Source organism: Pseudophryne corroboree, chromosome 11, assembly GCF_028390025.1.
Source record: "Pseudophryne corroboree isolate aPseCor3 chromosome 11, aPseCor3.hap2, whole genome shotgun sequence".
In the NCBI taxonomy this organism is placed as follows: domain Eukaryota; kingdom Metazoa; phylum Chordata; class Amphibia; order Anura; family Myobatrachidae; genus Pseudophryne; species Pseudophryne corroboree.
Window position 1 is genome coordinate 100,583,073 of NC_086454.1, and position 23,580 is coordinate 100,606,652.

Sequence of the window (23,580 nt, forward strand, 5' to 3'; positions counted from 1 at the left end):
AACAGGGAATGTGTTATCTGCTAAATAGGCTTTCTATCTCTGGCAATATGGCCACTCACCCCTTTCCTGATAGAACTACTATGCTACTGCAGATTATACATATACAGATGTGTCCGCATACACTGTGGCTTCAGTAGCACCAAACAGCCCCTCACATCGCTTCAGGCAGCGGGCGGCCCTGCTACGCCGTCACTAAGGTCCTGAACGCTGAGAAGGGCTGTTTGGTGCAACTGAATCCACAGTGTAGGACATAGAAATGGCATATAGATGCTGGGTGTACGAGCACTCATCTGTACTGTATATCTGTGCCGTCCTTTTCATCTACTGTACTTGTATGCTGGTCACTCTGTATGTAATTCCTGCATCTGTATGGCATTAGATTGGGTGTAAGAATACCCATTTATCATTGCTGTGCACAGTCTTAATTGATGCTCTCCAGTGCCAGTGTTGCTGGTGAATATTAAGCGCGAAGTCCTCCTAATTGTACTGCTGCTGTTGTGTCAACCTGGGTCTGCTTTGTGTAATGAGAATTACCATCCGCTGCTGGTTAGTCACAAAGTGTGTGTGAGGTTCTCCAGAATCCTGGCTTTGTTACAAGCTCACACATATTTTACAGGTGACAGAAATATGCAGTGAGAACATACAATTATATCATTAGCGAAGCCACAAGGATACAAAGTATACTCTGCTTTCTTGGTGCTATCAGTCTGCTGGCTGTTTGAGTGGCTATAATTATGTATTATGATACTGGATGTCTGCCTTTAGGACAATGCAGAGTTGAGGAATGAATGTGTGTGTGTGTAATTTAGACAAAGAACAGAGGGAGAGAGCGAGAGGAGGGAGCTGCAAATAATGGTTAAATAATGGGCATGCCAATTACAGGACAAGGCAACAATCTGACTTGTTTTAAATATATACAGAAGGACATCATGTACATCACTGAATGAAAAAAAACTGCATGTTGTATTAGTTAATGACTGTGTGGGTAGGAACCTAGTCCCATTACTCCCTTTCACTCTGTAGTATTACATTTTCCTTTTTTTACCCTGTACCAACTAATCACCCTGTCTCCCCTCTACCAACTAATCCCCCTCTCTTCCCCTACCAACTATTCTCCCTCTCACCCCTCTACCAACTAATATCACCCTCTCTCCCCTCTACCAACTAATCCCCATCTCACTCCTGTACCAACTAATCCCCCTCTCCCCTATACCAACTAATCTCCCTCTCACCCCTGTACCAAGTAATCCCCCTCTCACCTCTCTACCAACTAATCTCCCTCTCATCCCTGTACCAACTAATCCCCCTCTCACCCCTCTACCAACTAATAACCCTCTCTCCCCTCTACCAACTAATCTCCCTTTCACTCCTGTACCAACTAATCCCCCTCTCCCCCTGTTCCAACTAATCTCCATCTCACTCTTGTACCAACTAATCCCCCTCTCCCCCTGTACCAACTAATCTCCCTCTCACCCCTCTACCAACTAATAAATCTCTCACCCCTCTACCAACTAATCCCCCTCTCCCCTATACCAACTAATCTCCCTCTCACCCCTGTACCAAGTAATCCCCCTCTCACCTCTCTACCAACTAATCTCCCTCTCATCCCTGTACCAACTAATCCCCCTCTCACCCCTCTACCAACTAATACATCTCTCACCCCTCTACCAACTAATAACCCTCTCTCCCCTCTACCAACTACTCTCCCTCTCACTCCTGTACCAACTAATCCCCCTCTCCTCCTGTACCAACTAATCTCCATCTCACTCTTGTACCAACTAATCCCCCTCTCCCCCTGTACCAACTAATCTCCCTCTCACCCCTCTACCAACTAATAAATCTCTCACCCCTCTACCAACTAATCCCCATCTCACTCCTGTACCAACATACCCCTCTCCCCCTGTACAAACTAATCCCCTCTGACCCCTCTACCAACTAATAAATCTCTCACCCCTCTACCAACTAATAACCCTCTCTCCCCTCTACCAACTAATCTCTCTCTCACCCCTCTACCAACTAATCCCCATCTCACTCCTGTACCAACTAATCCCCCTCTCCCCCTGTACCAACTAATCCCCTCTCCCCCTGTACCAACTAATCTCCCTCTCTCCCCTCTACCAACTAATCTCCCTCTCACCCCTCTACCAACTAATCCCCATCTCACTCTTGTACCAACTAATCCCCCTCTCCCCCTGTACCAACTAATCTCCCTCTCACCCCTCTACCAACTAATAAATCTCTCACCCCTCAACTAACTAATAACCCTCTCTCCCCTCTACCAACTAATCTCTCTCTCACCCCTCTACCAACTAATCTCCCTCTCACCCCTCTACCAACTAATCCCTCTCTCTCCCCTCTACCAATTAATCTCCCTCTCACCCCTCTACCAACTAATCTCCCTCTCACCCCTCTACCAACTAATCCCCCTCTCACCCCTCTACCAGCTAATCCCCATCTCACCCGTGTACTAACTAATCCCCCTCTCATCCCTCTAGCAACTAATCCCCCTCTCATCCCTCTAGCAACTAATCCCCCTCTCACCCCTCTACCAATTAATCTCCCTCTCACCCCTCTACCAACTAATCTCCCTCTCACCCCTCTACCAACTAATCCCCCTCTCACCCCTCTACCAACTAATCCCCCTCTCACCCGTGTACTAACTAATCCCCCTCTCATCCCTGTACCAACTAATAACCCTCTCTCCCCTCTACCAACTAATCTCTCTCTCACCCCTCTACCAACTAATCCCCATCTCACTCCTGTACCAACTAATCCCCCTCTCCCCCTGTACCAACTAATCTCCCTCTCTCTCCTCTACCAACTAATCTCCCTCTCACCCCTCTACCAACTAATCCCCATCTCACTCTTGTACCAACTAATCCCCCTCTCCCCCTGTACCAACTAATCTCCCTCTCACCCCTCTACCAACTAATAAATCTCTCACCCCTCTACCAACTAATAACCCTCTCTCCCCTCTACCAACTAATCTCTCTCTCACCCCTCTACCAACTAATCCCCCTCTCACCCCTCTACCAACTAATCCCTCTCTCTCCCCTCTACCAATTAATCACCCTCTCACCCCTCTACCAACTAATCTCCCTCTCACCCCTCTACCAACTAATCCCCCTCTCACCCCTCTACCAACTAATCTCCCTTTCACCCCTCTACCAACGTATCTCCCTCTCACCCCTCTACCCTCATCCGTCTACCAACTAATCCCTCTCTCACTCCTCTACCAACTAATCCCTCTCTCTCCCCTCTACCAACTAATCCCCCTCTCACCCCTCTACCAACTAACCCGCTCTCTCTGCTCTACCAACTAATCCCCCTCTCACCCCTCTACCAACTAATCCCCCTCTCATCCCTGTACCAACTAATCCCCCTCTCTCCCCTCTACCAACTAACCCACTCTCTCCGCTCTACCAACTAATCCCCCTCTCACCCCTCTACCAACTAATCTCCCTCTCACCCCTCTACCAATTTATCCCCCTCTCTCCCCTCTACCAACTAATCTCCCTCTCATCCTTCTACCAACTAATCCCCTATTCACCTACTCACCTCTGTAGCAACAAATTTCCCCACTTTACCTTTGCACATTTCCTCCTCTCACCTCTGTAGTAATGCTGGACATACTGTAAATTCTTCAATTATCATCCCATTCCACAGATTATAAGCGGATCTGTCCAATATTTTTATAGTGATTATAATAATAATAATAATAATAATAATAATAATCATAATATCAACAACTTGAGGCCATATCCTATTAGCCCCGTTCATTTTTTGGCTGACTCAAGAAGTGGGCAGCTCCGGGCAGATGCCAGCAACACCAGTACTGTTGACTTCAATACTCTTCCGGGCGGCCAGGAGCACCACCCGGAATTCGGGAGCTTCCTGGAAGTTCCGGGAGAGTAGGCAAATCTAATCAATACTTCATCACCTCTAGCAACACATCCCCCCCCCCCCTCCCCATACCATTGTGGTAACACCCTCTCACCTCTGTAACTTCACATTCCCCACAGACAATTGGTAGGGCACATACAGAGAACACAAACTGGTGTTTTTATCCGAAGTTTAGATATTATCTGTCCAATTTCATACAGGCCATAAAAAATGTGATGGGGGGTTACATGTTGGCCATGTATGGTATATTGGTGCTTTGACCCACTGCACTTACCCATTATAAAGAACCTTTAATCATATAATAATAGCAACTGAGTGGTTACAGGAAAAAGGACCAAACCAGTTGTGATATGTAATACCTAAAAAATACCACTGGCTTCGAGAGGTGGAAAAAAATTCCCATTTGTGGCCGATAACACATAGGATCCGGGATAAGTTCCCGGACCCATGTGTTATTGCAGTTCTGAGGGCTGCTTTTTGGAGATTATGCTTCACATTTATGACAGGCAGAGGCGGTCGCTGGGCGGGAGGGGGTGGCACGGCGGTGTTTGGCCGGCGTTTTGTGGGCACGGTCCAGCCAACGCAGGCGTGGCCGGACCGCGCGGGGGGCGGGCCACAGTGGCTGCATAATGTCACACGTAGCCACGGCAACCTGGGCAGTGACGAGTAGCTCCCGGCCAGCATGCAAAAGCTGCGCTGACTGGGAGCTACTCCTGAAGTGCAAAAGCATTGCCACTTTTGTACTTCTGCAGGGGGGGGGGGGGAGGGAGGGGGGGGGCCTGACATGCGGGGCGGACTAGCCCTGTGCTGGGCATCCCCCTGCATGTCAGTGTGCCTGATCGTAGCCCTGCAAAACGATCAGGTCTGAATTAGGTCCTATGTCCATTTATCACTGTTTATTTATCCCTATTGTCACAGGAGAAAGTCCTGAAGCTTCCGGACAAGATTCGTTGCTTCCTCTCTTGTCCGCGTGTGTCGATACACTCGGCGATGCAAGTAATAGGCCTCATGGTGTCGACTTTCGACATGGTGGAGTATGCTCAATTTCATGTTTGTGTACTGGTCCATTTAGGAAGCCATAAATGGCTGATAAGGGAACATAGTTGCTATGGGCAACTTCTCCAATTGGCCACTTCTATACTTTGGGCCTGATTCTGATTTGCAAAAGCCTACGCAGATGCAAGTTTGCAGCCTACGGACATGTGAAACACACAGGGGAAGTAACTGCCCAGAAAAGAATAGCAATGCCCATCGGAGCCATCACTAGGTCCTCAGCAACTGCGTACACATATGCAGCATCCACGCAGAAACGAGGAACATCAACTCCACGAGTGAGTCCATGATCACGCAGACTGGCTGGCACCATGTCTTCTGTGTGTGCGGTCGCAGCTGAAGGCAGAAACACGTCCTGAAAATGGCTGTCGCACGCCTTCTTTTTTTGCCACCACTCCAGTTACCTCCCCCAAATGGTCCCTTCCTGTCAATCACTTGCTATTAAATCCTCGCTAAGGAACCTTTCGCGCGCAGCACGATCACAGCGCACCCACAGTTGGACGATAATTGCTCAGTTGCGTGAACATCGGCAGTGCGTACAAATTGTAGTCAGGCCCTCTTTTCACTGCTTGATACATCAACGCCATAGTTCTCTGAGGGTCTTCAGTCACCTGTTCTCCAATTCCACGCTGCAGATTCTGTATCTGACTCTTGTACCATCTTTTCCCAGCTGACCTCTAGCTGAATAATACTCAGATTATTTTCTGTCTCTACTACAAATCCCTCACCTGACATTGCCGTAACTAGGAATAATCCTTTATTACTTTTTTAATCTCCATGATCTGCTTCACCTATACAACGCTCAGAAAGCTGTCTTATTTCAATACAATTTTAATTTATGTCATCCCCATGTCCAGCCTTTATTAGTGCATATAAGCCTCAGCTGTTCCATTCCACACTCACTGCTTTGGTGCAGAATAATTACTGTTATTCAAGTAGGAATAGCCAAATAAAATAAAATACAAAGTGTTACTTCCCGGTGCTCAGTGGATCCTCCGATCAGCTACGAAGCGTTGAGGCAGGGGAGGATCACTTAATCGTCAAGACGCATCAATGACCTGCCAAGTCACTGGATGCATTTAGGGGCATATTTATTAATTACCAGCTTTTTGACTTAATAATTACTTCATATCACTTTTACCGCAGAAATAAGAAATTAAGGGGGTCACTCAGATCTGATCGCTGCTGTGCATTTTTTTGCACAGCGTGCGATAAGGTCCTAACTGCACATGCGTATATGCACTGCAATGCGCAATTACGCCACACAACAGCAACAGGTATCGGCGCGTAGTGACGGGATGGTGCGAAAAAATAGGATTTTAATACCTACCGGTAATTCCTTTTCTCCTAGTCCGTAGAGGATGCTGGGGACTCCAAAAGGACCATGGGGTATAGACGGGATCCGCAGGAGACATGGGCACACTATAAGACTTTTACTGGGTGTGAACTGGCTCCTCCCTCTATGCCCCTCCTCCAGACCTCAGTTATAGGAACTGTGCCCAGGGGAGACGTACATTTCGAGGAAAAGGATTTTTGTTAAACTAAGGGTGAGATACATACCAGCTCACACCACAATCACACCGTATAACTGGAGTAGCAGGAAGACCAGATAACAGTATGAACGAAACAACAGCAACAAGCTGAACATAACCAATACACAACCGTCGTGTAACCGAAAACAACAACCAACAATACAACTGCAAGTAACAGTCCGCACTGGGATGGGCGCCCAGCATCCTCTACGGACTAGGAGAAAAGGATTTACCGGTAGGTATTAAAATCCTATTTTCTCTTACATCCTAGAGGATGCTGGGGACTCCAAAAGGACCATGGGGTCTATACCAAAGCTCCAGACCGGGCGGGAGAGTGCGGACAACTCTGCAGCACCGACTGAGCAAACATGAGGTCCTCATCAGCTAGGGTATCAAACTTGTAGAACTTAGCAAAAGTGTTTGAACCCGACCATGTAGCTGCTCGGCAAAGTTGAAGCGCCGAGACCCCTCGGGCAGCCGCCCAAGATGAGCCCACCTTCCTGGTAGAATGGGCCTTTACTGACTTCGGCAACGGCAACCCAGCCGAAGAATGAGCGTGCTGAATCGTATTACAAATCCAGCGTGCAATAGTCTGCTTGGAAGCAGGATTTCCAATCTTGTTGGAAGCATACAGGACAAACAGAGCCTCCATTTTCCTAACAAGAGCCGTTCTGGCGACATAAATTTTTAAAGCTCAAGAGATTTTGGCACCGCCACAGCATCCGTAGCCACAGGTACCACAATAGGTTGATTTATGTGAAACGAAGAAACCACCTTCGGCAGAAATTGTTGGCGAGTCCTCAATTCCGCTCTATCCACATGAAAAATCAAATATGGGCTCTTGTGAGACAAAGCCGCCAATTCTGACACTCGTCTGGCAGACGCCATGGCCAAAAGCACTCGCTCCTTATCTTTGCTTCTAGTTTACCAAAGATATATATATTTATTTTATGGCCAAAAGCATGACCACTTTCCAAGTGAGAAACTTTAACTTAACCTTTCGCAAAGGTTCAAACCAGTGAGACATAAGAAATTGTAACACCACTTCAAGATCCCACGGTGCCACGGGTGGCACAAACGGAGGATGGATATGCAGCACTCTCTTCACGAAAGTCTGAACTTCAGGAAGGGCGGACAATTCTTTTTGAAAGAAAATAGATAAAGCCGAAATCTGCACTTTGATGGAACCCAATTTCAGGCCTGCATCCACGCCTGCCTGCAAAAAATGGAGGAAACGACCCAAGTGAAATTCCTCCGCAGGAGCTGTTTTGGCTTCACACCACGACACATATTTTCTCCAAATACGGTGATAATGCTTCGCCGTGACCTCTTTCTAGCCTTAAGGAGAGTGGGGATGACTTCCCCGGGAATATCTTTACGAGCTAGGATTTGGCGTTCAACCTCCACGCCGTCAAACGCAGCCGCGGTAAGTCCAGAAATACGCATGGCGCCTGCAGTAACAGGTCCTCTCTGAGAGGAAGCGGCCAAGGATCTTCTATGAGCAATTCCTGAAGATCCGGATACCAGGCCCTCCGTGGCTAATCTGGAACGACTAGTATTGCCTGAACCCTTGTTCGTCTTATGATCCTCAACACTCTTGGAATGAGAGGAAGTGGAGGGAACACATACACCGACTGAAACACCCACGGAGTTACCAGGGCGTCCACTGCACTGGCTTGGGGGTCCCTTGACCTGGAACAATAAACTCGGAAGCTTCCTGTTGAGGCGAGACGCCATCATGTCTATTTGAGGAATTCCCAAACGCCTTGTCACTTCTGCAAATACCTCTTGATGAAGGGCCCACTCTCCTGGATGGAGAGCGTGTCTGCTGAGGAAGTCTGCTTCCCAGTTGTCCACGTCCGGAAGGAAGACTGCTGACAGAGCGTTCACGTGCTGTTCCTCCCAGCGGAGAACTCTTGTGGCCTCCGCCATTGCCGCTCTGCTCTTTGTTCCGCCCTGGTGGTTTACGTACGCCACCGCTGTTACGTTGTCCCAATTAATCAGAACAGGTAGACCTTGAATAAGGTTTTTCGCTTGCAGAAGACCGTTGTAAATAACTCTTAACTCCAGAATATTTATGTGGAGACAAGATTCCTGGCTTGACCATTTTCCCTGGAAACTTCTTCCTTGTGTGACTGCACCCCAGCCTCGGAGACTTGCATCTGTGGTCAGCAGGACCCAAACCTGCTGACCTCTAGAAGGTGAGAACTTTACAGCCACCACAGGAGAGAAATTCTGGTCCTGGAAGATAGACTTATTTTCCGGTGCATGTGCAGGTGAGACCTGGACCATTTGTTCAGCAGGTCCCACTGAAACACCCGGGCATGAAACCTGCCAAACGGAATGTCTTTGTAAGCCGCAACCATCTTCCCTAGCACTCGAGTGCATTGATGAATCGACACTCTTGCCGGTTTCAGAATCTCCTTGACCATGGTCTAGATTTCCAAAGCTTTTTCCGCCGGAAGAAACACTCTCTGTAGTTCCGTGTCTAGGATCATGCCCAAGAAGGGCAGCCGAGTTGTCGGTATCAACTGAGACTTTGGCAAATTTAGAATCCAACCATGATGTTGCAGAAACGTCAGGGAAAGTTCCACATTTCTTAGCAACTGCTCTCTTGATCTCGCCTTTATCAGGAGATCGTCCAAGTACGGGATAATTGTGACACCTTGCTTGCGTAGGAGTACCATCATTTCCTCCATCACTTTGGTGAAGACCCTCGGGGCCGTGGAAAGCCCAAATGGCAACGTCTGAAATTGGTAATGACAATCCTGCACCGAAAATCTCAGGAAGGCCTGATGAGGAGGATATATCGGGACGTGTAAGTAGGCATTTTTTATGTAGACTGACGCCATAAAATCCCCCCCTTCTAGGCTGGAGATCACAGCTCGAAGAGATTCCATCTTGAACTTGAAAGTGTTCAAGTACGGATTGAGGGATTTTAGGTTCAGGATCGGTCTGACCGAGCCGTCCGGCTTTGGCACGACAAAGAGGCTCGAATAGAACCCTTCCCCCCGTTGGGACAAGGGAACCGGGACAATGACCCTCTGTTGACACAGCTTTTGTATCGCAGCTTTTACTACTTCCCTTTCTGGAATAGAAACTGGCAAGGCTGATTTGAAAAATCGGCGGGGGGCATCTCCTGAAACTCCAGCTTGTACCCCTGGGACACTAGGTCTAAGACCCAAGGATCTAGGCCCGATTGAAACCAGACCTGACTGAAGATTCGGAGACGGCCCCCCACCGGCACGGACTCCCGTAGGGGAGCCCCAGTGTCATGCGGTGGACTTGGCAGAGGCGGGGGAGGACTTTTGGTCCTGGGCGCCAGACACAGCAGGCAACCTTTTCCCCCTTCCTCTACCTTTTGAAGCGAGGAAGGACGAGCCCCTTCCTATTTTGTATTTATTAGGCCAAAAGGACTAATAAATAAAAGGGCGCCTTTTTCTGTTGTGCGGGAACATAAGGAAAAAAAGATGACTTACACCAGGTCAGCGAGGCCGTCACCAAACAAGACACTACCTTTAAAAGGGAGAGCTTCCATAGCTTTCTTGGAGTCGGCATCAGCATTCCATTGATGAATCCACAGCGCCCTCCTGGCCGAGACTGCCATGGCATTGGCCCTTGATCCCAAGAGGCCAATATCCCTCGCCGCATCCTTTAGGTAGGCTGCAGCGTCCCTGATATAACCAAGAGTCAAAAGAATGTTATCCTTATCAAGGGTATCCATGTCAGATGCCAAATTATCAGCCCACTTAGCAATAGCACTACTCACCCATGCCGACGCCACGGCAGGCCTGAGGAGTGCACCCGTAGTGACATTAATGGCCTTTAATGTCGTTTCCTGCTTGCGATCCGCAGGATCCTTGAGGGCAGCCGTGTCAGGAGACGGAAGCGCCACTTTTTTGGACAGTCGGGACAGAGCCTTGTCCACGTTGAGAGATGACTCCTACTTCTCCCTGTCGTCAAAGGAGAAAGGATATGCCATAAAAATTCTCTTGGGAATCTGCCACCTTTTGTCAGGTGACTCCCAAGCCTTTTCACAAAGAGCGTTCAGTTCATGAGAGGGGGGAAACTTCACCTCAGGCTTTTTCCCTTTAAATAAACAAACCCTTGTATCTGGAACAGGAGGTTCCTCAGAGATATGTAAAACATCTTTAATATCCACAATCATGTACTGAATACTCTTTACCAATTTTGGATGTAAAGTGGCTTCACTAAAGTCAACACTGGAATCAGAGTCTGTGTCGGTATCTGTATCTGCCATCTGGGTAAAGGAACGTTTCTGTGACCCTGAGGAGGCCTGTACCTGAGACAAGGCGTCCTCCATGGATTTTCTCCACGTTTGTGTCTGAGAATCAGATTTATCCAGCCTCTTAGATAATAACGCCACATTTGCATTCAGTGTACTCAACATATTCACCCAATCAGCAGTCGGCTGTGCTGACAGAGCCACTCCCAAATCCTTCTCTGCTCCCCCGTAACTTCCTCCGGGGAGGAACACTCAGCCTCAGACATGTCGACACACGGTACCGACACACCCACACTCACACTGGCAAAAGGGGACAGACCCACAGGGAAGCCTGTAGAGAGAACACAGAGGGAGTATACTACTAAAAACAATAATATATGATAATTTGCGCTGTATTATATGCCAATTGACTGTGCCCCCCCGTTTTGCTCCCAGTACTTGTAAGGAGAGTGGAGGTACGGGCCAGCGTCTCTGCATGCACTGTGAAGAGATAAAATGGCGCTGGTAAGCTGTGCGTCTAAGCCCCGCCCCTTCACGGGGCGCTGTAGTCCCGCTTAAATTTAAATTATTATACTGGCGGGGGTCTCATACATAGTGCCCAGGCACCTAATATGCGTTTTGCCAGTTAGACAACCTCTGTAACTTGCTGCCCAGGGCGCTCACCCCCCCAGCACCCTGCACCCTGTGAGTGCCGTTGGTGTGTGTGTGGGAGCATGGAGCGCAGCGCGACCGCTGCGCTGTACCTCCGTTACTGAAGTCTTCTGCCGTCACTGAAGTCTTCTGCCTTCTGCATACTCACCCGGCTTCTTTCTTCTGGCTTCTGTGAGGGGGTTGACGGCGCGGCTCCGGGAACAAGCAGCTAGGCGCACCAAGTGATCGAACCCTCTGGAGCTAGTGGTGTCCAGTAGCCTAAGAAGCAGAGCCCTTAACTATGCAGAAGTAGGTCTGACTTCTCTCCCCTCAGTCCCACAAAGCAGAGAGCCTGTAGCCAGCAGGTCTCTCTGAAAATAAAAAACCTAACAAAGTCTTTTCCAGAGAACTCAGTAGAGCTCCCCTAGTGTGTGTCCAGTCTCTCCTGGGCACAGAATCTAACTGAGGCCTGGAGGAGGGGCATAGAGGGAGGAGCCAGTTCACACCCAGTAAAAGTCTTATAGTGTGTCAGGCGTTTTCAGGGAGGGTGTCTGATGTCAGTTCTGGCCTCGATTATCAGGATTCTATCGCACAGGAAGAGTAAGTCCTGGGCCGCGCAGAGACTGCACAAAATCAGTTTGTACAGCTGTGCTACACATGCAATCGCACACTTGCACAGCGAGAAAACACTCCCCCAGTAGGCGACGACTATCTGATCGCAGGACTGCAAAAATCGCTGCCCAGCGATTAGGTCTGAATTAGGCCCTAAGGTTCATCGAAATATATTAGACATGAAATGCAGGAGCAGGGGCTAATATGATCACTTTACTTCCTGGTTTGGTGGCTGGCCATGTTATTGCCCATCTGTTGTCATTAGAACACACATGTGCGAGTGGCGCTTGCTGGGAAGGAATGCTACGGGTCCCTCTCCCAGTAAATTTTGTGATTTGCATCCCACAGGTTACAATGGCTAATGGCTTGGGTATGCGTAACCGGCGGTTGGTATGCCGTCGGGTGGCGGCTTGCGAGCGCAACAAGAGCTGGGTTCACCACGCTGCAGGCTCGGTGGCGCAACAAGTTCTATTTTCAATGTATGGGTGTCATGGGCCGATTGTCAGGATTTTCAGGGCGCGGGATGTAGGGGGAGGTGTTGTGACAGCCGGTCACATAACTACATCCTTGGCTAATGCCATTTGTAGATAGAATTAGCTACCGGGAACTACACGTGTCCTCATAAATCTTGCCTCAATATGCCACACAGTGGGAGATGCCTAGCGTGAGTGAGCGGACAGGTCCTGTGCAACTCCGTTAGTGTCCGTTAGTGTTTTTTTGCCGAATATGCGTCTTATTCGCATCACTGTGTAAATAAGTCACAAAACAGACTCTGCTGATTACAATGATATGTGGCATGCCTATATTCTGTGTGCAACCACGTCTGTATCTGCATATGACATGGAATGTTACAGTGTTTCCGGGAAAACACTGTAGCGCAGCATTTTGTGTGCAGATACATTTGTGGTCACACACAGAATATAGTCATGCTGCATATCATTTTAATATTAAAATTAATTACCACGACACCTGTCTGCATTTTAAAAATCAGGATGCCACGGTCAGTCATGTGACCAGCGGAATCCCAAACCCTGGGATTTACTATCATACCCGGTGAAATACCTCTTCATTTTCAGCTTTATGACAGAAACTAGGGGGTATATTTACTAAAGTTCGATTTAGGACTCATTTTTATAAATCCAAAAAATCGACTGAAATCGATTCTATTGAAATTGAAAAATCCCTTAAAAAATCCCTCATTTACTAAAAAGACGATTATACATTAGATGTTAAAATTGTATTAGATTTTCATTGAATTTTAGAGGGGATTTGATGTTGAGATTATAAAATCCCTTACAAAATCGTACCTCAAATCCCCATTAACATACCCAGCAAAATCGAATGAAAAATCATACAGAACTTCCTCATTGCTTCCTATGGGGAAGCTCTCTATTTACACTGTTTTATACATAAAAATAAAACTGATGATTAAATTTTTCTTTTTATATACAGTATATATAAAAAAAAAAACAATTACAGCTGAAATAGTTGGCAATAAGATTAGCCCTAATCTGTCTTGCTGTCTGCCTTCCACTTTCTGTGCTCACATAGGCGGTAATTCCAAGTTGATCGCAGCAGGAATTTTGTCAGCAATTGGGCAAAACCATGTGCACTGCAGGGGAGGCAGATTTAACATGTGCAGAGAGAGTTAGATTTGGGTTGGGTGTGTTCAATCTGCAATCTAATTTGCAGTGTAAAAATAAAGCAGCCAGGATTTACCCTGCACAGAAATAAAATAACCCACCCAAATCTAACTCTTTCTGCACATGTTATATCTGCCTTCCCTGCAGTGCACATGGTTTTGCCCAATTGCTAAAAAAAATCCTGCTGCGATCAACTTGGAATTATCCCCATAGTCAGTTGTTGGTAACAAAACCTCTGCCTGCTCCCTGTTTATTACTAATCTGGGGGAGTGGTTTATTTTATAAACGATTATGCAATAGACAGCAGCAGAGCACAAAATCAAACACTTTTGCCAAATGATATAATAATATGCTGCCCGAATTATCAACCTTGTTTTTATTTTTAATAGTCCAAAATTGCAGTATGTCATGGATTGGGTGGCTATATGTGCCTCTTTATACTTATGCTCAGCAGGAGTTTGATGATTTGACAACGGAGTCAGAAGCCAATAGCAACAGCCATAGCCTAAATCACCTCTTGTAGCGGGCGGGGGTGGGGGGGGGGGGGGGGGGGTTTGGATTACAACAATATAGTAACAAGCACTATTAGCTGCTATGTTAACACATATAGGTAACTCACCAACAACCACCGCCCTGACATGTGACTCACCTCAAATTTTGCAGGCAGGGAATGAGGATGTAGGCATCATGGCACGAACCAGGATAGCCAGTTACAACACTCATTAATTTAAGTTTCATTGAATCAACTGACAAAAGTGTCAGATATTGTGCTATGCTGCTATCTATTGCACATTCCTGGACTAGGTATGATGCCTATTTGTATAAACATGTGCAGTATTCAACTAATGAAGCTGCTGATGTTGCTCTGATTAATACTTCTGGGTTCTCTCAGTCAGGTGGTGATTTGCATGCTGCAGGTAGGTGCACAACGTACCATAATCTTGGACAGCCATTATTCCTACACTGTTCCACATGCTTTTGGGTACTTTAAAATGTATCACAATCAATTTCTTACCAATAGAATGGTGTTCAGAGGCACAAATCGAATGTATAACAAGATTCAATTCATTTGGGGATTTGAAGTTCAATTTACAGTTCGATTAGAAATCTATATGCAAATCAAATTTACATAAATTAGGGGATCCTATATTTAAATATGGGAAAATATAATTTTATTTTTTTTCAGAAATTTGATTTTAAGTGGAATTTGAGTTGCATTCAATTTTAGATTCGATTTGACATTCAATTCTACCTTTAGTAAATCTCTTCAATCAAAACTGAATGGAAATCGAATGGAAATCTAATGTCAAATCCCTAAAAACTCAAATTGAACTTTAGTAAATATACCCCAGGAGGTTACATGAAAAAATAGCCCAAGGCATGGTGGCTCATGCTTCACAGTAGGTATGATGATCTTTGGGTGATGAGCTATGTTGTCCTTGTGCCAAACATATATGTGAGAATTGAATCCAAAAAGTCCAGCCCTGGTCTCAGGAACATGAGGCATATTCCCTCATGGTTTGGGCTAACTGAATGTTTTATTTGTCTGTTTGTTTGTTTTTTGCAAAATCTAAATGGGACAAGATGTTTTTGTTTGTTTTGGGGGTTTTGTTGTGAGAATTGGCCAGTTACTGTATCCCATTAGCCAGACCTATGATACATAAAGGGGGTATTCAATTGTTTGAAAAAATTGGGTGTCTGTTTTTTGACTTTTCAAACAATTGAATTCCCCCCAAAGGGTTTGCTGTCACATACAGGGAGTGGCCAGTTAGTGGAAGAAATTTCTGCAGCAATTAATGCTGCCGCAGGCATCCTTGTAATCACCCTAACGGCCCTTTTGTGCCGCATGTTCTCCACAGTATTCCAAAGTACATAATGCCTTTGAACTTCTTTTATATTCTTCTCCTGATTGGTGTCATTCAACAGTGAGAACCCATAGATGTTTTGGAAACGGTTTGATGCCCATGCTACCGCTGTAAGATGAAACCAAGAAAACTGCATGGAAGTCCTATAGGAACAGCTGATCGTTATTTGGGTTAATCAATATCACTTTCATTTTTGGCAGGTGTATGCTAATTACCTTTGAACGTGATTTGGAATGTGATTTGATATTAAGATTTTACTCACCGGTAAATCTATTTCTCGTAGTCCGTAGTGGATGCTGTGGACTCCGTAAGGACCATGGGGAATAGACGGGCTCCGCAGGAGACTGGGCACTCTAAGAAAGATTTAGTACTACTGGTGTGCACTGGCTCCTCCCTCTATGCCCCTCCTCCAGACCTCAGTTAAGGAAACTGTGCCCGGTAGAGCTGACATTACAAGGAAAGGATTTTGGAATCCAGGGTAAGACTCATACCAGCCACACCAATCACACCGTATAACTTGTGATAACTTACCCAGCCAACAGTATGAACAACAACAGAGCATCAACAATGGATGCCAACATAACGTAACCCTTTATTAAGCAATAACTATATACACGTATTGCAGAAGAAGTCCGCACTTGGGATGGGCGCCCAGCATCCACTACGGACTGCGAGAAATAGATTTACCGGTGAGTAAAATCTTATTTTCTCTAACGTCCTAGTGGATACTGGGGACTCCGTAAGGACCGTGGGGATTATACCAAAGCTCCCAAACGGGCGGGAAAGTGCGGATGACTCTGCAGCACCGAATTGGCAAACACATGGTCCTCCTCAGCCAGGGTATCAAACTTGTAGAACTTAGCAAATGTGTTTGAACCCGACCAAGTAGCTGCTCGGCAAAGCTGTAATGCCGAGACCCCTCGGGCAGCCGCCCAAGAAGAGCCCACTTTCCTTGTGGAATGGGCTTTCACTGATTTTGGATGCGGCAATCCAGCCGCAGAATGAGCCTGCTGAATCGTGCTACAGATCCAGCGAGCAATAGTTTGCTTTGAAGCAGGAGCACCCAGCTTGTTGGATGCATACAGGATAAACAGCGAGTCAGTCTTCCTGACTCCAGCCGTCCTGGCTACATAGATCTTCAAAGCCCTGACTACATCAAGCAACTTGGAATCCTCCAAGTCACGAGTAGCTGCAGGCACCACAATAGGTTGGTTCAAATGAAAAGATGACACCACCTTCGGCAGAAATTGCGGACGAGTCCGTAATTCTGCCCTGTCCATATGGAAAACCAGATAGGGGCTTTTACATGACAAAGCCGCCAATTCTGACACACGCCTAGCCGAAGCTAAGGCCAATAGCATGACCACCTTCCACGTGAGATACTTTAGCTCCACGGTCTTAAGTGGCTCAAACAGTGGGATTTCAGGAAACCCAACACCACGTTGAGATCCCAAGGTGCCACTGGTGGCACAAAAGGGGGCTAAATATGCAGCACTCCCTTAACAAACGTCTGAACTTCAGGAAGAGAAGCCAGTTCCTTTTGAAAGAAAATGGATAGGGCCGAAATCTGGACCTTTATGGACCCCAACTTCAGGCCCATAGTCACTCCAGACTGTAGGAAGTGCAGGAACCGGCCCAGCTGGAATTCCTCTGTAGGGGCCTTCCTGGCCTCACACCAGGCAACATATTTTCGCCATATACGGTGACAGTGTTTTGCTGTCACGTCCTTCCTAGCCTTTATCAGCGTAGGAATAACTTAATCCGGAATGCCTTTTTACGCTAGGATCGTGATTTCAACCACCATGCCGTCAAACGCAGCCGCGGTAAGTCTTGGAACAGACAGGGCCCCTGTTGCAACAGGTCCTGTCTGAGAGGCAGAGGCCATGGGTCCTCTGTGAGCATTTCTAGCAGTTCCGGATACCAAGTCCTTCTTGGCCAATCGGGAACCATAAGTATTGTTCTCAGTCCTCTTTTTCTTACGATTCTCAGCACCTTGGGTATGAGAGGAAGAGGAGGAAACACATAGACCGACTGGAACACCCACGGTGTTACCAGGGCGTCCACAGCTATCGCCTGAGGGTCTCTTGACCTGGCGCAATACCTTTGTAGCTTTTTGTTGAGACGGGACGCCATCATGTCCACCTGTGGCAGTTCCCATCGATTTGTAATCTGAGTGAAGACTTCTTGATGAAGTCCCCACTCTCCCGGGTGGAGGTCGTGCCTGCTGAGGAAGTCTGCTTCCCAGTTGTCCACTCCCGGAATGAACACTGCTGACAGTGCTTGCACGTGATTCTCCGCCCAACGAAGAATCCTGGTGGCTTCTGCCATCGCCACTCTGCTTCTTGTGCCGCCCTGGCGGTTTACATGAGCCACTGCGGTGATGTTGTCCGACTGAATCAGCACCGGTTGGTTGCGAAGCAGAGGCTCCGCTTGACTCAGGGCGTTGTATATGGCCCTTAGTTCCAGGATATTTATGTGCAGACAAGCCTCCTGACTTGTCCACAACCCTTGGAAGTTTCTTCCCTGAGTGCCTGCCCCCCAACCTCGGAGGCTCGCATCCGTGGTCACCAGGACCCAGTCCTGTATGCCGAACCTGCTGCCCTCGAGAAGGTGAGCACTCTGCAGCCACCACAGAAGAGACACCCTGGCCCTCGGGGACAGGGTGATCAGCCGATGCATCTGAAGATGCGATCCGGACCACTTGTCCAACAGATCCCACTGAAAGATCCTCGCATGGAACCTGCCGAAGGGAATGGCTTCGTATGATGCCACCATCTTTCCCAGGACTCGCGTGCAGCGATGCACCGACACCTGTTTCGGTTTTAAGAGGTCTCTGACTAGAGTCACGAGCTCTTGAGCCTTCTCCGCTGGGAGAAACACCTTCTTCTGGTCCGTGTCCAGAATCATGCCCAGAAAAGGCAGACGCGTAGTAGGAATCAGCTGCGACTTTGGAATATTCAGAATTCAGCTATGCTGTTGCAACACTTCCTGAGAGTGTGCTACGCTGATCAGCAACTGCTCTCTGGACCTCGCCTTTATGAGGAGATCGTCCAAGTATGGGATAATTGTGACTCCTTGCTTTCGAAGGAGCACCATCATTTCTGCCATTACCTTGGTAAATATTCTCGATGCCGTGGAGAGCCCAAACGGCAACGTCTGAAATTGGTAATGACAGTCCTGTACCACAAATCTGAGGTACTCCTGATGAGGTGGATAAATGGGGACATGCAAGTAAGCATCCTTGATGTCCAGAGACACCATAAAATCCCCCTCTTCCAGGCTTGCAATGACCGCTCTGAGCGATTCCATTTTGAACTTGAATCTTTTCAGATAAATGTTCAGGGATTTTAAATTCAATATGGGTCTGACCGAACCGTCCGGTTTCGGTACCACAAACATTGTGGAATAGTATCCTCTTCCTTGTTGAAGGAGGGAAACCTTTACCACCACCTGCTGGAGATATAACTTGTGAATTGCCGCTAACACTACTTCCCTTTCTATGGGGGAAGCTGGCAGGGCCGATTTGAGGTAACGGTGAGGGGGCATCACTTCGAATTCCAGCTTGTATCCCTGAGACACAATCTGTATAGCCCAGGGATCCACCTGTGAGCGAACCCACTGGTGGCTGAAATTTCGGAGACGCGCCCCCACCGCTCCTTGCTCCTATGGAGCCCCAGCGTAATGCGGTAGATTTAGTGGAAGCCGGAGAGGACTTCTGTTCCTGGGAACTAGCTGTATGGTGCAGCTTCTTTCCTCTACCCCTGCCTCTGGCAAGAAAGGACGCACCTCTGACCTTCTTGCTTCTCTGTGATCGAAAGGACTGCATTTGGTAATACGGGGCTTTCTTAGGCTGTGAGGGAATATATGGCAAAAAGTTTGACTTCCCAGCCGTAGCTGTGGAAACTAGGTCCGAGAGACCGTCCCCAAACAATTCCTCACCCTTGTAAGGTAACACATCCATGTGCTTTTTGGAGTCGGCATCACCTGTCCATTGCCGAGTCCACAGGACCCTTCTGGCAGAAATTGACATTGCATTTATTCTAGAGCCCAGTAGGCAAATGTCCCTCTGGGCATCCCTCATATATAGGACAGCGTCTTTTATATGCCCCAGGGTCAGTAAAATGGTATCCTTGTCTAAGGTATCCATTTCCTCAGACAGATTATCTGTCCATGCTGCTACAGCACTACACATCCAGGCCGACGCAATTGCCGGCCTCAGTATAGTACCTGAGTGTGTATAAACAGACTTCAGGATACTTTCCTGCTTCCTATCTGCAGGATCCTTTAGGGCGGCCGTATCCTGTGACGGCAGGGCCACCTTTTTAGATAGCGTGTCAGAGCTTTATCTACCCTAGGGGAGGATTCCCAGCGCATCCTGTCCGTTGGCGGGAAAGGGTACGCCATAAGTAACCTTTTGGAAATCAGCACTTTCTTATCGGGGGAATCCCACGCTTTTTCACATAATTCATTTAACTCATGTGAAGGGGGAAAAGTCACCTCTTGCTTTTTCCCCCCAAACATATAAACCCTCTTGTCAGGGACAGGGTTTACCTCTGATATGTGCAATACATCCTTCATTGCTATAATCATGTAGCGGATGGCTTTTGCCATTTTAGGCTGCAATTTTGCATCATCGTCATCGACACTGGAGTCAGAATCCGTGTCGATATCTGTGTCAACCATTTTGGATAGTGGGCGCTTCTGAGACCCTGACGGCCTCTGCACTGTAGGATCAGGCATGGGCTGAGACCCCGTCTGTCCCAAGGCATCAGCTTTATCCAACCTTTTATGTAAGGAGTTTACATTATCATTTAACACCTTCCACATATCCATCCAATCAGGTGTCGGCGCCGTCGGCGGAGACACGTCATTCATCTGTACTTGCTCTGCCTCCACATAGCCCTCTTCGTCAAACATGTCGACACATGCGTACCGACACACCACACACACAGGGGATGCTCTATATGAGGACAGGACCCCCACAAGGCCTTTTGGAGAGACAGAGAGAGAGTATGCCAGCACACACCCCAGCGCTATATGACCCAGGAATCACACAGTAACTTAGTGTTTACCCAGTAGCTGCTGTATATATATTAAATGCGCTAAATTTATGTGCCCCCCCTCTCTTTTTACCCTTTCTACCGTGAGTCTGCAGGGGAGAGCCTGGGGAGCTTCCTCTCAGCGGAGCTGTGGAGAGAAAATGGCGCTGGTGAGTGCTGAGGAAGAAGGCCCCGCCCCCTCAGCGGCGGGCTTCTGTCCCGCGATTTTGTGTAAAATTAATGGCGGGGGCTCATGCATATAACAGTGTCCAACTGTATATATGCTGCTTTTGCCAGGAGGTATCTAATTGCTGCCCAGGGCGCCCCCCCCTGCGCCCTGCACCCTACAGTGACCGGAGTGTGTGGGTTAGTGTGGGTGCAATGGCGCACAGCTGCAGTGCTGTGCGCTACCTCATATGAAGACAGGAGTCTTCTGCCGCCGATTTTGACGTCTTCTTTCTTCAACCCGCCGGCGTCTGACTTCTGGCTCTGCGAGGGGGACGGCGGCGCAGCTCCGGGAACGGACGACAAGGTCAGGTCCTGTGTTCGATCCCTCTGGAGCTAATGGTGTCCAGTAGCCTAAGAAGCGCAACCTAGCCGCAGTTAGTAGGTTTGCTTCTCTCCCCTCAGTCCCACGTAGCAGAGAGTCTGTTTCTTATTAGCAAGCTCAGGAGAGCTCACTAAAATGCACCCAGCTCTGTCCGGGCACAGATTCTAACTGAGGTCTGGAGGAGGGGCATAGAGGGAGGAGCCAGTGCACACCAGTAGTACTAAATCTTTCTTAGAGTGCCCAGTCTCCTGCGGAGCCCGTCTATTCCCCATGGTCCTTACGGAGTCCCCAGCATCCACTAGGACGTTAGAGAAATTTGGTTTAGAGGTCACATTAAGGTGGGTAAGCAGTGACTTTTTATATGCGCTATAGGCAGAAAACACATGGATATTGATGCCTCTTACACTGCCATCGCTGCACGGTTTCAGCTCCTTCCAGAACGTCTGCATCTGTGTCAGGTCTATCTTGTTAAGTGGAATTGACACCTCTCCGATCGGGTCATTACGGCTAAATCGATCATAGTCCAAGACTTGGAGATACAGGACTCTCTGCACCACTTTCTCATATGGGAATCCTGCAAAACAAGAGGGGCTTAGTATTACTTTCTGTATATGCTTGTGTGTCCAGGACTAGAACAAAATGTGGCCCTGGAAAACAGAATAACAGTGTGGCCCTAAATTGCTTGTAAAATATTTTCATGTGACAATGGGGGTCATTCCGAGTTGTTCGCTCGTTATTTTTTTTTACTCGCAACGGAGCGATTAGTCGCTAATGCGCATGCGCAATGTCCGCAGTGCGACTGCGCCAAGTAAATTTGCTATGCAGTTAGGTTTTTTACTCACGGCATTACGAGGTTTTTTTCTTCGTTCTGGTGATCGTAATGTGATTGACAGGAAGTGGGTGTTTCTGGGCGGAAACTGGCCGTTTTATGGGAGTGTGTGAAAAAACGCTACCGTTTCTGGGAAAAACGCGGGAGTGGCTGGAGAAACGGAGGAGTGTCTGGGCGAACGCTGGGTGTGTTTGTGATGTCAAACCAGGAACGAAACTGACTGAACTGATCGCAGTTGCCGAGTAAGTGTGGAGCTACTCAGAAACTGCTAAGAAGTGTCTATTCGCAATTCTGCTAATCTTTCATTCGCAATTTTGATAAGCTAAGATTCACTCCCAGTAGGCGGCGGCTTAGCGTGTGCAAAGCTGCTAAAAGCAGCTTGCGAGCGAACAACTCGGAATGAGGGCCAATGTGTCTATTTCACACTTACCTACTCTATCGGAAAGGTGTGGGAGACTTCCCCAGACTCCCAGAAGAGTAGGTAGATCATCAAGTATCCCACCTACTTCCTAGTGAAGTGGACAGGATGAGGAGATAATACTGAACATGGTCTGTGGCATTTTGCCACAGTGGAGGGCATGGCCTAATGACGTGGTAACACCAGCCACACCCCCTTAGTGGCATCTGCATTTCCTCTCCTGTCACTATCAGGTTTGATCCAGAAGTGGCTATTTGTACTGTACAGTATATAATTAGTGTATACAATATAGGGCAAATTATGTCACACTAATCAAAAAAAATTGCCACCTTTTTTTGCACCAGATAAATTAGTATATTGTACTTTTCCTGTATTGGTCTTCTATAAGCCTGATCCCTGAGACAGCTGCCTTTCTGTGCATCATAAGAGTAGATCTTGTAATGGTGATCATTTATAGTAATACTGAAATAAGAGGTGAAAGGTAACGTGTTGCTGCCTCTCAGAGCCATTAATAATGTATAGTTGGTAATGGCTTCTAAAGGAGAAGATCCGGTACAATAACGTGCTCCAGAGGGGATTATAACGTGTTAGTACCCCTGCCTGGGAGTACAAGTATGTGTTATCTGGTACTAAGGTCAGTAACAACATGAGATTGGTTTACACTGGGGGAGGTGTATCAAACCTTGGAGAGAAATATAGTGGAGAGAGATAAAGTACCAATCGATCTGCTTCTGTCATTTTACAGGCTGTACTAGAAAAATTACAGACGCTGATTGCTACTTTATCTCTCTCCACTTTATCTTTCTACAAGACTTATGTATTCTTAAGTATGTGGTTTCAAACTGGTTTGAAATCACATACTTAAGAATATCTGGATATTAGAAAAAAAATATACATATGCAGAGCAAATATTGCAATTAACTTGGAATTTAGGAACCTGATCTTCTGAGGATTAAAAGATTTGACTTGCATTTGCCACTGGTAAATACATACACAAGTCAGATCATCTAAAATGACTTGCCACTTCCATAATGAGGGCCAGGGGATGGTGGGGATAGACAAGAAACAAGTAATAAAGCCCCGTACACACGGGGGAGATGCACAGGCTGTTTTCGAATGATTCCTGAAAGCTGTTTTGTGTTTTGTGTGTATTATGTCACCTGTCTACTTTCTTACTTATCGCTGTGCATTTTACTCTAAGGGCTCTACTCATCAATGGTGGGTCAGTGGGTGCGCTGTGTCTCTGCATGTCGCAGCAAT

At 47.4% G+C, this 23,580-nt stretch overlaps 1 protein-coding gene across 1 annotated transcript in view; it reads right to left on the reverse strand.

Annotated features, from left to right (window-relative positions):
- Positions 1-23,580, reverse strand: part of SYT7 (synaptotagmin 7) — a 642,713-nt gene that overhangs the window by 19,187 nt on the left and 599,946 nt on the right. Inside the window, exon 10 of the mRNA XM_063944176.1 lies at positions 21,478-21,647. Coding sequence (XP_063800246.1) covers positions 21,478-21,647 — 170 coding nt within the window. The remainder of the gene's footprint in view (positions 1-21,477; positions 21,648-23,580) is intronic.